Source organism: Cladophialophora yegresii (genome assembly GCF_000585515.1).
Source record: "Cladophialophora yegresii CBS 114405 chromosome Unknown aczIN-supercont1.6, whole genome shotgun sequence".
Lineage (NCBI taxonomy): Eukaryota > Fungi > Ascomycota > Eurotiomycetes > Chaetothyriales > Herpotrichiellaceae > Cladophialophora > Cladophialophora yegresii.
Genome location: NW_006913050.1, coordinates 1282679 through 1294171, shown reverse-complemented (window position 1 = coordinate 1294171; position 11493 = coordinate 1282679). Strand labels below are relative to the sequence as shown.

Genomic DNA, 11493 nt, shown 5'->3' with positions numbered 1-11493 from the left:
ATGATTCTGTGCCCGAGGAAGAGGGTCGGGCCATGGCGTAGAAAGTCGACCCTGATCACGTCGCTCCTTGCCTTCTTCCTCATCTTGCTCTTCATCCAGACTCGCATCCACTACGGCCCTGCACAACCCGACCCTCCCTCAATACCGCACCCAGCGCCTGTCGCTGAGCCCGAGCCCGCGCCCTCACCGATCCCCCAAGCAGAACCGTCGCTCAAGGTCACCAACCCTCTGATCAAGAGCCAGGCCAAATTCTGGCGGAGTTTATACCAGATCATCCTGAACAACGACCCAAACTGCAGAAATGCTCCCGACCCTGTTGTTCCTCAAAAGTTGGACATTGGCTTTGATCCCACTCGCAACCGACCGAGACCGGACGTATTGTATATGGACACTGCCGACATCAAGCGCATGCGTGAGGCGCACTCCAACTTTGTCAGTGATATGAGAGGCGTGACTTCAGTGCCATACGAACCTGGCACTCGAGGTATCGCCTTGACGGGCGGGTTCAACCAGCTGCCTGTCCTGGTCATTTCGCTGCGAATGCTGCGAAGGACCGGGTCCGATCTGCCAGTTGAAGTGTTCGTTACCGACGAATCTGAATGGGACGACGAAATCTGCAGGACTGTCCTACCTGCCCTCAATGCGAAATGCCTCCTCTTCTCCGACATATTCCATGCGGCAAACACGGGCGTAGCGATCGGCCATTTCCAATTCAAGATCATGGCTGTCCTCTTTTCTTCCTTCGAAGAAGTCCTGCTCCTCGATTCCGATGCGTTTCCTGTTCAAGATCCTCTTCCTCTATTCGAAGAAGAGCCGTTTAAGAGCCACGGTCTAATCGTCTGGCCCGATTTTTGGTACCCCTCGGAGTCCCCATACTATTTCGAAATTGCCAAAATCGACTCTCTACCGCCTCTGAATGAACGAGCTTCGGTCGAGTCGGGCGAGATTATGTACTCCAAGGCCAAGCACCACAAGTCGCTTATGCTTGCCGCATACTACAATTTTTACGGACCGTCCTACTACTACCCCTTGCTCTCCCAAGGTGCTCCGGGCGAAGGTGACAAGGAGACGTTTGCTTGGGCAGCGGCTGCCTTGAAAGAGCCCTACTACGCTGTCCATGAGCGAGTCATGTCTCTCGGCCGCCATGACACAAACGGTCATTATCTTGGTACTGCTATGGCTCAGCATGACCCGATCGCCGACTATGCATTCACCAAAGCCTACGGCCCTCCTCACGAGCGCAACAAGGACGGCGACACCGGCAAAGACAATCACTTCGACATACAAGAAAGTGATGTCAAGCTCTTCTTCATCCATGCAAACTTCCCGAAATTCGATCCCTCAACCATTTTCGACCACGAAATCAAAGGCTTTTCGGATCAAGTCGTGGGACGGCCCACTCAAGACACGAACGGTACGAACGTCCGCCCCTGGATGAGTCCGTCTCGCGCTATTGACTTGTTCGGATTGGACATCGAACGACGGTTCTGGGAGGAAATCAAAGCCACGGCATGCGAGTATGAGCATCAATTCGGTACTTGGAAGGGCAAAACAGGGATCTGTCGATGTACCCAGGAGTACTGGGATGATGTATTTGCGGTGAATGCGACTGGCACTCCTCTTGACGACCGTCAGCACACGAAATCCTCCATCGCGGTGCCTTCACCGTCTTAGCAAATAATTCGAATTTCATCAGCTGCTGTCATGAGCACTACCATGACCATTACCACCAGAGGGAACCTCGTTTCGAAAGCCGTCAAGGACGGTGTATTCAGCGAGCGAGACGGTCGAAAAGCACCACATTTGCACATATCAGCTATTACGGTTTTGTACATGTACTAACAACGGACGGAGTCTCGACCCATTAGCGTGTTGAGGGGCATCTTGTAACGAGAACAACGACAAAGATACACACGACCTGGCGTACAGGGGGATAGAATAGAACAATGTCAATATGGGATGTGAGATTCACAAACAAGGGAATCATACCAAGATGGTTACTGTTGCCGAGTCGGTGAATATCACTTGCAGCTTGAGCTCGGTGTCATGTTGAAACTGATTGACTGTCTGCATCAAGCAAGAAGCAAGCGTACGTACATAGTATAGCATAGCATAGCATAGCAGGACATAGCAAAGCAAGGCATAATGTGTTTCACATAGAAGAGCAACAGCAACAGCAACAGCAACAGCAACAGCTCAGCACAAGTCAGTTCGCTCTTCGATACAAGTAAGCCTCGAGTCTCCCATCTTGGTCCAGTAGGTGTAGCTGTACGAGGTGGGCAGGCAGGCTATGCACAGAGTCAACTACGGCACCACAAATGCCGAATCTCGCTAGAAATGTGGACGAATTCAGCACTTAGGTAGCGGTTATGGGCCATGACATGAACACAACGAGTACGAGTGGCTCTTCCGACGGATCTCCTGGTATCCTTGCTCGATGCAGTCCGCACACTCCAGCAAACTACAAAGTGCTCCGTACAGGAGAGCGAAATGGTAAGATGTAACGGCGCGGTATGTGGGAGAAGGCCTCTCACTCAACCTACGGTAACTTACTGTAGGCACAGCCAGTCACCACAGTCAGTCGATGCCGACTCATCAACTCAGCTACCCCAGCTACTCAGCTAGCTTCCAATGTAGGACATGTACATGAAGCAAGTTCCCGAAAATGTGGAAATCTGTCTCTTACTGTTCTGTACACACGAATCCATGTCCAGGTGTTCTTTGAGTCTTTGGCACCACTATGCACCCGTCCACACCCACGCCTCCACGCCCCTAATTTCAGACCTCTCCTCCGAACGACTGATTGACTGACGAGAACCATAGAATGTCGGCCTATCCTGCCTGACCTTTGCGCCCGAAGCGCCGTAGCGCCGTCATATCATGCGTGGTCGTTGCTGCGGGCGCCAAAAGAAAAAGCAAAAGCCGTATTAAAAACACAGGTTGCGTATGGAATTCCAGTTGTTCCTTCGAAAAAATACGCAACGTCACGGGGCCAGCTCAGCTCAGCTCAGCTGGTTCAATACGACTCCTCCAACTCGGTACTCCACGCGGCATCACTGCCCTCGACCCTAACCCCTGAATGGGCATTCTCGTCACTCATCTCGCGGAACCGTTCTTGCCCTTGCCCGTGCGCAACTCCATACTGCGAATCGTGGAATCCAGTCGGCCCTGTATGCTGGTGATGCTTAGCTGGCGGTGGGGCCATCGAGCCTGGTATTGCAGCGCTCAGGGGTCTCTTCTGGTTATGGCCGTTCATGCTATGGCTCAGGGCTAGCGGGGTCGACGTCAAGGTCGGTTGTTGGGCGTGTGGTTTTGAGTAGTATTGTTCGCGGATATCTCGCTCGGGTTCCATCTCCGACGCATCGGAATAAGTCTCCCAGTTTTCACTCCCGCTCGCCGTCGTGCCTGTCGTCATGTTTGACGAGGTGTTTGAAGCTTGGCGTGATATGACTGTGGATGGTGGTGCTGAGGGATTATGTCGTACGCTTTGTGAGTGGCTGCTGCTGTGTATTGGCGCTGATGAGGAGTGAGAAGGATGATGATGTTGTTGGGAGAGGTGAGGTTGGTAGTAGGGATCTGCTTGGTGCGATGGCAGAGACGCATATTGGTGTTGTTGTTGGCGGTTGTGACTGAGTATTGAAGCGGACATATAGGACATTCTCTCGTGGTCGGTGTAGACGTCTTCGGGGCTCATCGGACGGACGTAGCGACTGCTTTCGTTCGAGCCGGAAGATATGGTACTTGCCGGCCGGGCTGATGAGAGTGGTACGGGCTGAGAGGTCATTACAGGGTTGGGCGTGGTTTCTGGAGGCGGTACGAAAAGGTCCCGCATCCTCGGCGGCGGAGCTCGAGGGGGTGGCATGCTCCTCGCGCTCTGGGCATAGTTCTGTTGTGGTTCAGGCTGAGTGTGGTGAGAGGCAGGTTGAGGAATGGCGCGCCGTTCTGGCGAGTTCTTCAGCGATCCTAATGGGACGCGGCTGGGTATCTTCGAAGGTGATTTGGGTGGTATCGAAGGTGCTGCGTGAGAGGGTGCAGATGCTGGGGCGGCTTGTGGCCTGATAGTGGCAGGCCTGCTGGAGGTGCTGGGCGTCTTTGTATGTGTGCGCGGTGGCGGCCCTCGCACGACACTAGCAGGTCGAGGTGGCTGTGCGGACTTTGCGGTACTTGCTGCTGTCTTATTCGTCGTCGGGGGCGCAGGAGTCTTTGATCTTGGTGGCAGGCCGTTCGGTGTTTTAGACCGCGGTGGTGGTGCCTTTACTTCTGCTTCCACCTCGAGGTCATCCAGCATTCTCTCACCCTGAATCAGGAAGGGTCGACCATATTCATCCTCGTACTTCTGCAGGACCTTCGTCAATTCAGCGATGACCTTTGGCAGCTCTTTTGCTATCCTCTTCCTCATCTTCTCCTCCCTGAGCAACTTCCCTGGGTCACGCTTTTCTCCTTTCTGAGGCTTCAGCATGAGTCTCGTTGCATCGTTCGCAGATGCTGCGAGCGCCTCGCGGTCAGCGACGATCGATCTGTATTTCTCGACCATGGCCAGTATCGGTGCTCGCTGGTCTTTCAGCGTCGTCAATCGTTCGATTTCGGCTTCGTGGGCTGATAACAGAGCGTCGCTATAAACGTCCGAAAAAGCAGGGGTAAATTCCAGCATCTCTTCCTCGGAGAAATACAATGCATCCCAGAGCTCTTGGAGTCTGACACGAGCATCTTCGACAAACAGGTGCAGATTTTGTCTTTTGAGTTCGTTGAGCCGCGCAAGCTCGTCTTCGAATTCATTGATGGTTCGGAGGCCGCAACCTCTGTTTGCAGCCAGAAAGGCCTTGCGATCGGCTGCCTCAATTCCAAGCCGGTCCCACAGTATCTCAATACTCTTCTTGACGTCGGCAAGTCGCCTCTCACGGTTCTTCTTCTCATCAAGTAGCTTGTCTCGGCGGTTCTTCAGTCGGTCCATATCTGCTTGGTGCAGTCCAAGCTGTTCCGGCGAATCTCGATAATTTTGGACGATGAGGGAATCTGTTTGCGCTTGAGGAATGCCCAATTCCGACCACAATCTGACAATCTCTTCGGAGGTCTGCTGAACCAGTGCCACCCTCCGGTTGTATTCATCATAGACTCTGGTGAACTCTTCGTCGAGGGTTGTGACATATGACGGGGAAAGGTCGAAATTGGGCGGGCATGTATTCGACGAGGTTGGGGGCAGTCTGATCTTGACAAAGGAGGACTCGAGATGCGACGAGTATGATTCTAGTGCTTCAACCAGTTTCTTTACTTGCTCAAAGCGCTCCCGGTGTAGCCTGCTGACTACATTGTATTTCTCTTTGAGGTCGCGGAGACAATCGAGGAGTGGGTAGGTGATTCGAAGTCCGTTCGTCTCCAGGTCATAGCCTCTGTCCTTCTCGTCGTCCAGCGACTGTTCCATCTGCTTGATCGTTTTGATGATGTTCTGAGCTTCTTCGGTCATGGCAGTCTTCTCGCTATCTGGTGTCAGCACGCGCATCTTTGTATGCCCTTAGTTTACGTACGAATTAACGAGTCGAAGCTGGTTGTGGAGCGTTTCTGATAGAGCTGCAAATAATTCTGTTTCTCTTGATTCGCGCTCATTTCGCGGTACGCCAATCTCGTCGAAGATGGCATGTAACTGTCCAATGATGGTAGTGACCTGCGTGGTGAGGTAGCTTGTGTCCATAGTGCCAGGCATTGTTGCGACTCGGGCTCGCGGCCGAGCAGCTTCGAAGGAGATCTTCTCAAGTCAGTGGTGATGGCTGAGATTATCCGCGGTGGCGAGATTGAACAATGTTGCGCAGAAAGAACATGGAGCTGAAGGTGGTCAGTAACGGTCATGGCGTCCTGTCGAATCAGGTTGAAGAGGTGGACAGAGCCATGACGGGCGAAAAGTTGCCCTTCCGCAACGCACGTCAACAACCCGATGGTTGGCCAGGCAACTATCACGTTTTCACACTTGGAGAATGTTTTCCCGTGAGTAATGCCCGGAGGGGTCCCGGGGGAACTTGAATCAGGCATCGCTGTACTCCAACTCAACTGCGCCTCATCACCCGCGCGTTGGCAGCTTCGCAGACCAAGCCTCGCTCGATAAGAGTCGCCTAACACCAGTTGCCGATATGTCGACCGCAGTAGCACTGCGCACTTGGGAGGCAGAGAACGACATCATCACCATCGATCCATCTCAGAATGCTCTATATAACCTCCCCGATGCGAATGCCTACAAGGCCCTCCAGAACTCTGCGCCATGGAAGAAAGACCCCAATTACTTCACTCAGGTTCGGATATCAGCCTTGGCCCTGCTGAAGATGACCACACATGCTCGTTCAGGCGGCAATATTGAGATTATGGGGTTGATGATAGGTTACGTCTTCGGTCGGTCACTGGTCATCACAGATGCCTTCAGGTTACCTGTGGAGGGGACGGAGACGCGAGTGAACGCGCATGCCGACGCAGACGAATACATGGTCAACTTTGGCATCGCTTCCAGAGAAGGGGGAGGTCAGCTGGAGAATGCCGTGGGCTGGTACCACTCCCACCCGGGCTATGGCTGCTGGCTCTCAGGAATCGACGTCCACACGCAAAAGACGCATCAGATGGTCAATGACCCATTCGTCGCGGTTGTCATTGACCCTGATCGTACCGTGTCCGCTGGGAAGGTCGAGATCGGCGCATTCAGGACCTACCCCGACGGCCACGTAGCCGCCAACAAGCAATTCACCGATGACAGCGACGACTATCAAGCCATTCCTCAAGACAAGATCCAAGACTTTGGTGTCCATGCCAACTCATACTACCCATTAGAGGTTACTCATTACAAGTCGACCCTCGACGCACACCTCCTCAATCTGCTGTGGAGCAAATACTGGACGTCAACGCTTTCGCAGTCCCCACTATTCACCAACCGAGACTATGCAAGCAAGCAAATCGCCGATCATGCAATCAAAATAAAAGAGGCGGCAAGCAAGCAGAGGGCAGGTATCAGTCTGGGTCGCCGCGGGCAGGAACTTACAGGCACAGGGAACAAGAACTTCAAGGTGGTCAGGGATGGCGCTCTCGAGCAAGTGGTGCGTGGAGGCAACAAGATTGCAACAGAAGAGCTTGCAGGCCTATTAGCGAACGAGGTCAAGCAGAGGTTGTTCTGGGGTGTCGTACAAGAGGCGGCTAAGAGGGCAGCCCGAGAGGCCACGGCCACGAGTGAGATTTCTGCCACGAGCAATGACGGTTGAAAGCATCGTCTGTGACGCTGGAAATATCGTCTCACCAATGCCCACTCGCTTGTCAATGGACCAACATGGCATTCATGCTTCACTTGACAGGACCAGCGGGACAACCCCTGCTCCGCTCTTCAGAACAACGGCATCTTGAATGCCATGAACATGAAGACACGCGCATCCGCTCGACCGCCACGACCAGAGATATCGAATCATTCAAGATCTCCGTCTGGGACAGACCTGTGCTCGCGCATTCGCGATGGTCCTGTCTGAACTGGAATTGCGCTGGCGTCATGACTTTCGCAATCGAGCTGCAGACAGTGGTGACAGCAAAAGGCTATGCACAGACCACCAAAGGCGCCCTGAGCTCGTGGAAGCTGCAGCATGAGAGACCGGCTCAGACCTCGAAAACTCCGAAGCATTTTCCTGTACGGAGCATCTGGGCTCGAGCTCAAGATCGACCTCCATAGATCAGCATGAAACTCTAACATACTTGGAGTGACTTCTGATGCCTCACTGTACTCCCGTCCATTGAAGGTGCAATTGGTGCAACAGCTCATAAAGTATCCTGGCTATTCCGGCCTTGTGATCCAATCAGTCCGTCGTAACTTGCTCAGACGAGCAGCTTGTATTGCTTTTACTCTGTGTGGAAGGACCACCACTCGAGCCCCTTCTTATTGATTCCACATTCTACCAGCTGAGTGCATACTTTTGGGAAGTTTCACCCCTCAACAAACCTACAGTACCGCTACCCCTTGCTCTATCGCTGTGCTGAGCCTTACATGTGATGCATGAACTCTAATTGATACCACACACTGAATATCCGAATGGGTCGACCTGGTCGACGTCCAAGAGAGGGGACACGCGGATGAGCGACCTGAACACACCCCGTTTGCAATCTGCGGACCAATAGCATCCATGTTTCTTTACAGTATTCTCACTTATCAACCGCGGGCCGTTCTCCACGCCCGGCACCGAAAGACAGGACTAGGTTACCTAAAGCGAGTTATGACACTACTAGTCTACGATGAGCTGTGCTCTGTGCGTGTCTACAGGCGAAACGACTGAGCGGTAAATCAAATCAAGCAAGCACGCCCCCTCCTCTCCCACCGATCTCTTCACCTTTGACTTTCACCTTGGCAAATCCTACGAGTACACGTAGGGAACCAAGAGATTCCAACATACGCAATACCTCCTGCTCGTAGGTAGTCTAGTACCTGTTGACCTCTCCCGAGTCCACCCTCTTGTGGCTCTTCTCGGGGTCCCCACGGTTGCGTAGCATGCGCCCTGAGGCTGTTCTGTGCTGCGCTGTGCTGTGCTTTGCTGTGGTCCGCTGGGAGTATCTGGCACGCGTACATATTCACTGGGAACACAGTGAGGGTGTGTGGTTCCGTGATGAGTGACCCGCATGTACTGTTGTTAGGCCCCTCAGCTTCACACCCTTCCGAATGCTGAAGGGCCGTACTGTAGGCAAAGCCCCTTGGAAAAGTGTTCCCCAGCCGGCGTGGTGGTGAGCAAAAGTTCAACTTCTACGTCCTTGGGGTCTGAGAGGGTTCGAGACAAGCAGTGGATAAATGCTCTGCAGATCGTAGAAAGACGCAAGCATACAGATGAAGCGGAACACACACGAAATTGATAATGAAAAGAATATTCTATTCTTTTCTGACTTCACGATCGGGCTAATCCGTCAGCCCCAGAGCAGGGAGATAGATAGCTTTCGAGATCGTATGCTCATTACCATGTCACCGCAACCCATTCCAGTCCGCCTGTGCTATTCACATGCCTGAGTTGCACACTGGCCGTGGCCGCTGGGATGCCCCGATTCCGCAGTGGAAGTATCGTCATGATGTCGAGGACAAGAAACTGCTGCGAGGAGGCCACCGGTCGATCTGTAAATGCTCATCCATCCGCCAATTCCCATATACAGGGGTACTCTTCATCCATTCCGACATCTCTTAATATCCCTTGGCATCATGCTGCAATTGCCATATTCCCAATACTCCCGCTAAAATTGCTCCAAACTGGTCGAGATAACACAAGCACGCTGAAAATGCACTCGAGACGATAGATAGCTATATCACACAAAGAAGATATTGAAACACAGGGGAAGAAACGCCCCGCTCTCATGAATCATCAAGCACGTACCCTTCGTGGATTGGTCAGACGATACTGAGAGAGGTCCACGACAATGGATTCTTGATCACTAGAGTCGTCGACTTCGATCGTATCATTAACGAATTCTTGGGGGCTGCCAAGTGTTGGAACGGCTGGCGCGCTGAAAAATCCCTGCGGCTTGAGGCCGTCAAGACGATGACTGATTGCCGGCGGATGGAGGGTCTTCGCGACGCTAGTCTTCGGTGGTGGCAGAAGGTCGAGCGAAGGTTGAGTAGACAACGTGCCACGTGACTCGGTATCGTGATTCGACTCCGAGGCGGATGAGTCGACGTGGACAGCTTCGTGATGGTCTTGGAGGTTTCTGAGTGACTCTGCAGTTCTGGTGGCCTGTACAAGAAGTGCATCCACTTTTCCCCGGATGGTATCAAGCTCAGACTTGCAATCACCATCGCGGAGGAACTGGTGAGCCGCTGTTTCACATAGAGATTGGATTTGCTCCAGCTCTTTGTCAGCTTGGATAAAGCTCGCTTGATCGGAAGTCGCCTGGGGTGAACGGGCAACCGATTTCTTGACCGACAGCAGGGCGGATGTGCTCCGGGACATATTTGGAGGTCTGAAATCCTCGAACGTGGAAGATACCAAGCCGCTATTTCCGGACAGTGTAGCCAGTGTAGGAAGTTGAAATCCTGTAGCTGCTGCCAGAGCATTCTTGCCTTTTCTTAAGTTGTTCCGACCGAGTCCGACTTCTTTCACCATAGCATCCAACTGTTTCTGCAGGTAGCTGTCATAGTAGACGACGACGTGGCTCCTGTTTCTAAACTTCTGCGGTCCCGAGGCGCCGGAACGAATCGAAGTGCCCGGCTTTCTCTTCCGTCGCGTCTGTGCGTACAGGTATCGAGTCCCTGCCTCCAACGGGTTGATCTCTATTGGAGCATTCGACGACGAGTTGTCCACGTTCTCTTCGCCACTGGCTGAATTGTCGATCGAATCCTGCTCATCGGTAGTATGGAGGGAGCTGATCGAAGGAGTCTTTTTGCGCTTGGGTCTTGCTTGTTTGACTAGGCGGGCATACTCTGCGACAAATTCGGCATGCTTCTCAGCGGTATGCGTGGCCAAAGAGTCAAAGGTGGTTCGCCATTTGGGCAAGTTGTCGACAAGATAAACGAAGCTCGAATGGGCGTCCATGGACTGAGCCATGCCGGCGACGGCGGCAGCAGCAGCAGCAGCAGCAGCAGCAGCAGCAGAAAGGAAGTAGATTGGTGTACAAAATGGTTGAACAGCTCAAGACATTGTTTCGGTGGCTTCCAAGTCGTGCGAGGTGAGCTTGCACTGACAGGAGGTGCCGGATGTGCGATGCGGTGTGCAGGTACGGGTCAAGGTCGAATTAGACGTGGTGTTGAAAGGAGCTGCGACGATCGGCGCAGATGCAGGCAAGTATACGGCACGAATCCGATGCTCAAGCCACAACGCAGAGTTTCAAAGGCTGTGGGATTCGAGAAATCGCGGTCGAAGTAGAGTTGGGCCGGATTGAATCGAGTTGTTGAGGAGCGGCGGGAGTGGCTTGGAGGGTCGGAGTATAGAAGTATAGTTGTACGAATGGAGGAGGGACAAGATGCGGTGTCAGATGTGAGCAATCACTGTAACGCAACGTGGTGGATGATCCCCAATGTCAGTGCACAGGTGGTGCAGGGTTTGTCCCGTCCACGACCGTTTGAAGCAGATTAGCTGCACGCTACTCCAGAAGCAGCAGTCGGACTGTTCAGATCACCACGTCGGCAAGCAAGTAAGCTGTCAAGCACGATTCTCGACTGTCATGCTAAGAGGTCAGAGAAGCCTGGAGACTTCAGGCGCGAAGGGCTTCTTTCAAATCTGAATGGCAGCGTACGAGTAGGTAGCGAATGAGTCGTGCTCGGGCACCTTCCGCTTAGGCGTGGGCCATCTACGCAGGAGCCACCTGAGTGCACGATAAAGGCCCCCCCCCAAAAGAGTTCCCTACGAGGTACGGAGTGCTGTGGTACAGTCCGAGTCATCACCAAATAACGCCTCAACCCCAGTATTGGGCCACGACGCACTTCACATAGACAGGCAAGAGATCTGCAACCTAGCAATCTCTGGAGATATTCTCCATGCCCCTTCAGCATTTTCAAAGGACAATGATTCTGCA

General features: G+C 53.1%; 4 protein-coding genes across 4 annotated transcripts; 2 read left to right on the top strand and 2 right to left on the bottom strand.

Moving 5' to 3' along the window:
* A1O7_08477 (uncharacterized protein) lies at positions 1-1674 on the top strand (the record flags this gene model as incomplete). Its single annotated transcript, XM_007762469.1, has 1 exon — positions 1-1674. The coding sequence occupies one exon, from the start codon at positions 1-3 to the stop codon at positions 1672-1674; it is 1674 nt and encodes a 557-aa protein (XP_007760659.1).
* Positions 1675-3016: 1342 nt separating this feature from the next.
* A1O7_08476 (uncharacterized protein) lies at positions 3017-5686 on the bottom strand (the record flags this gene model as incomplete). The annotated part of the gene is made up of 2 exons (XM_007762468.1): positions 3017-5474; positions 5523-5686. The coding sequence occupies 2 exons, from the start codon at positions 5684-5686 to the stop codon at positions 3017-3019; spliced, it is 2622 nt and encodes an 873-aa protein (XP_007760658.1).
* A 433-nt stretch (positions 5687-6119) lies between these two features.
* Positions 6120-7229, top strand: A1O7_08475 (COP9 signalosome complex subunit 5; the record flags this gene model as incomplete). Its single annotated transcript, XM_007762467.1, has 1 exon — positions 6120-7229. One exon carries the CDS (start codon positions 6120-6122, stop codon positions 7227-7229), a length of 1110 nt encoding a protein of 369 aa, XP_007760657.1.
* A 2118-nt stretch (positions 7230-9347) lies between these two features.
* On the bottom strand, positions 9348-10526 carry A1O7_08474 (uncharacterized protein; the record flags this gene model as incomplete). The annotated part of the gene is made up of 1 exon (XM_007762466.1): positions 9348-10526. The coding sequence occupies one exon, from the start codon at positions 10524-10526 to the stop codon at positions 9348-9350; it is 1179 nt and encodes a 392-aa protein (XP_007760656.1).
* Between the last annotated feature and the right edge of the window lie 967 nt (positions 10527-11493).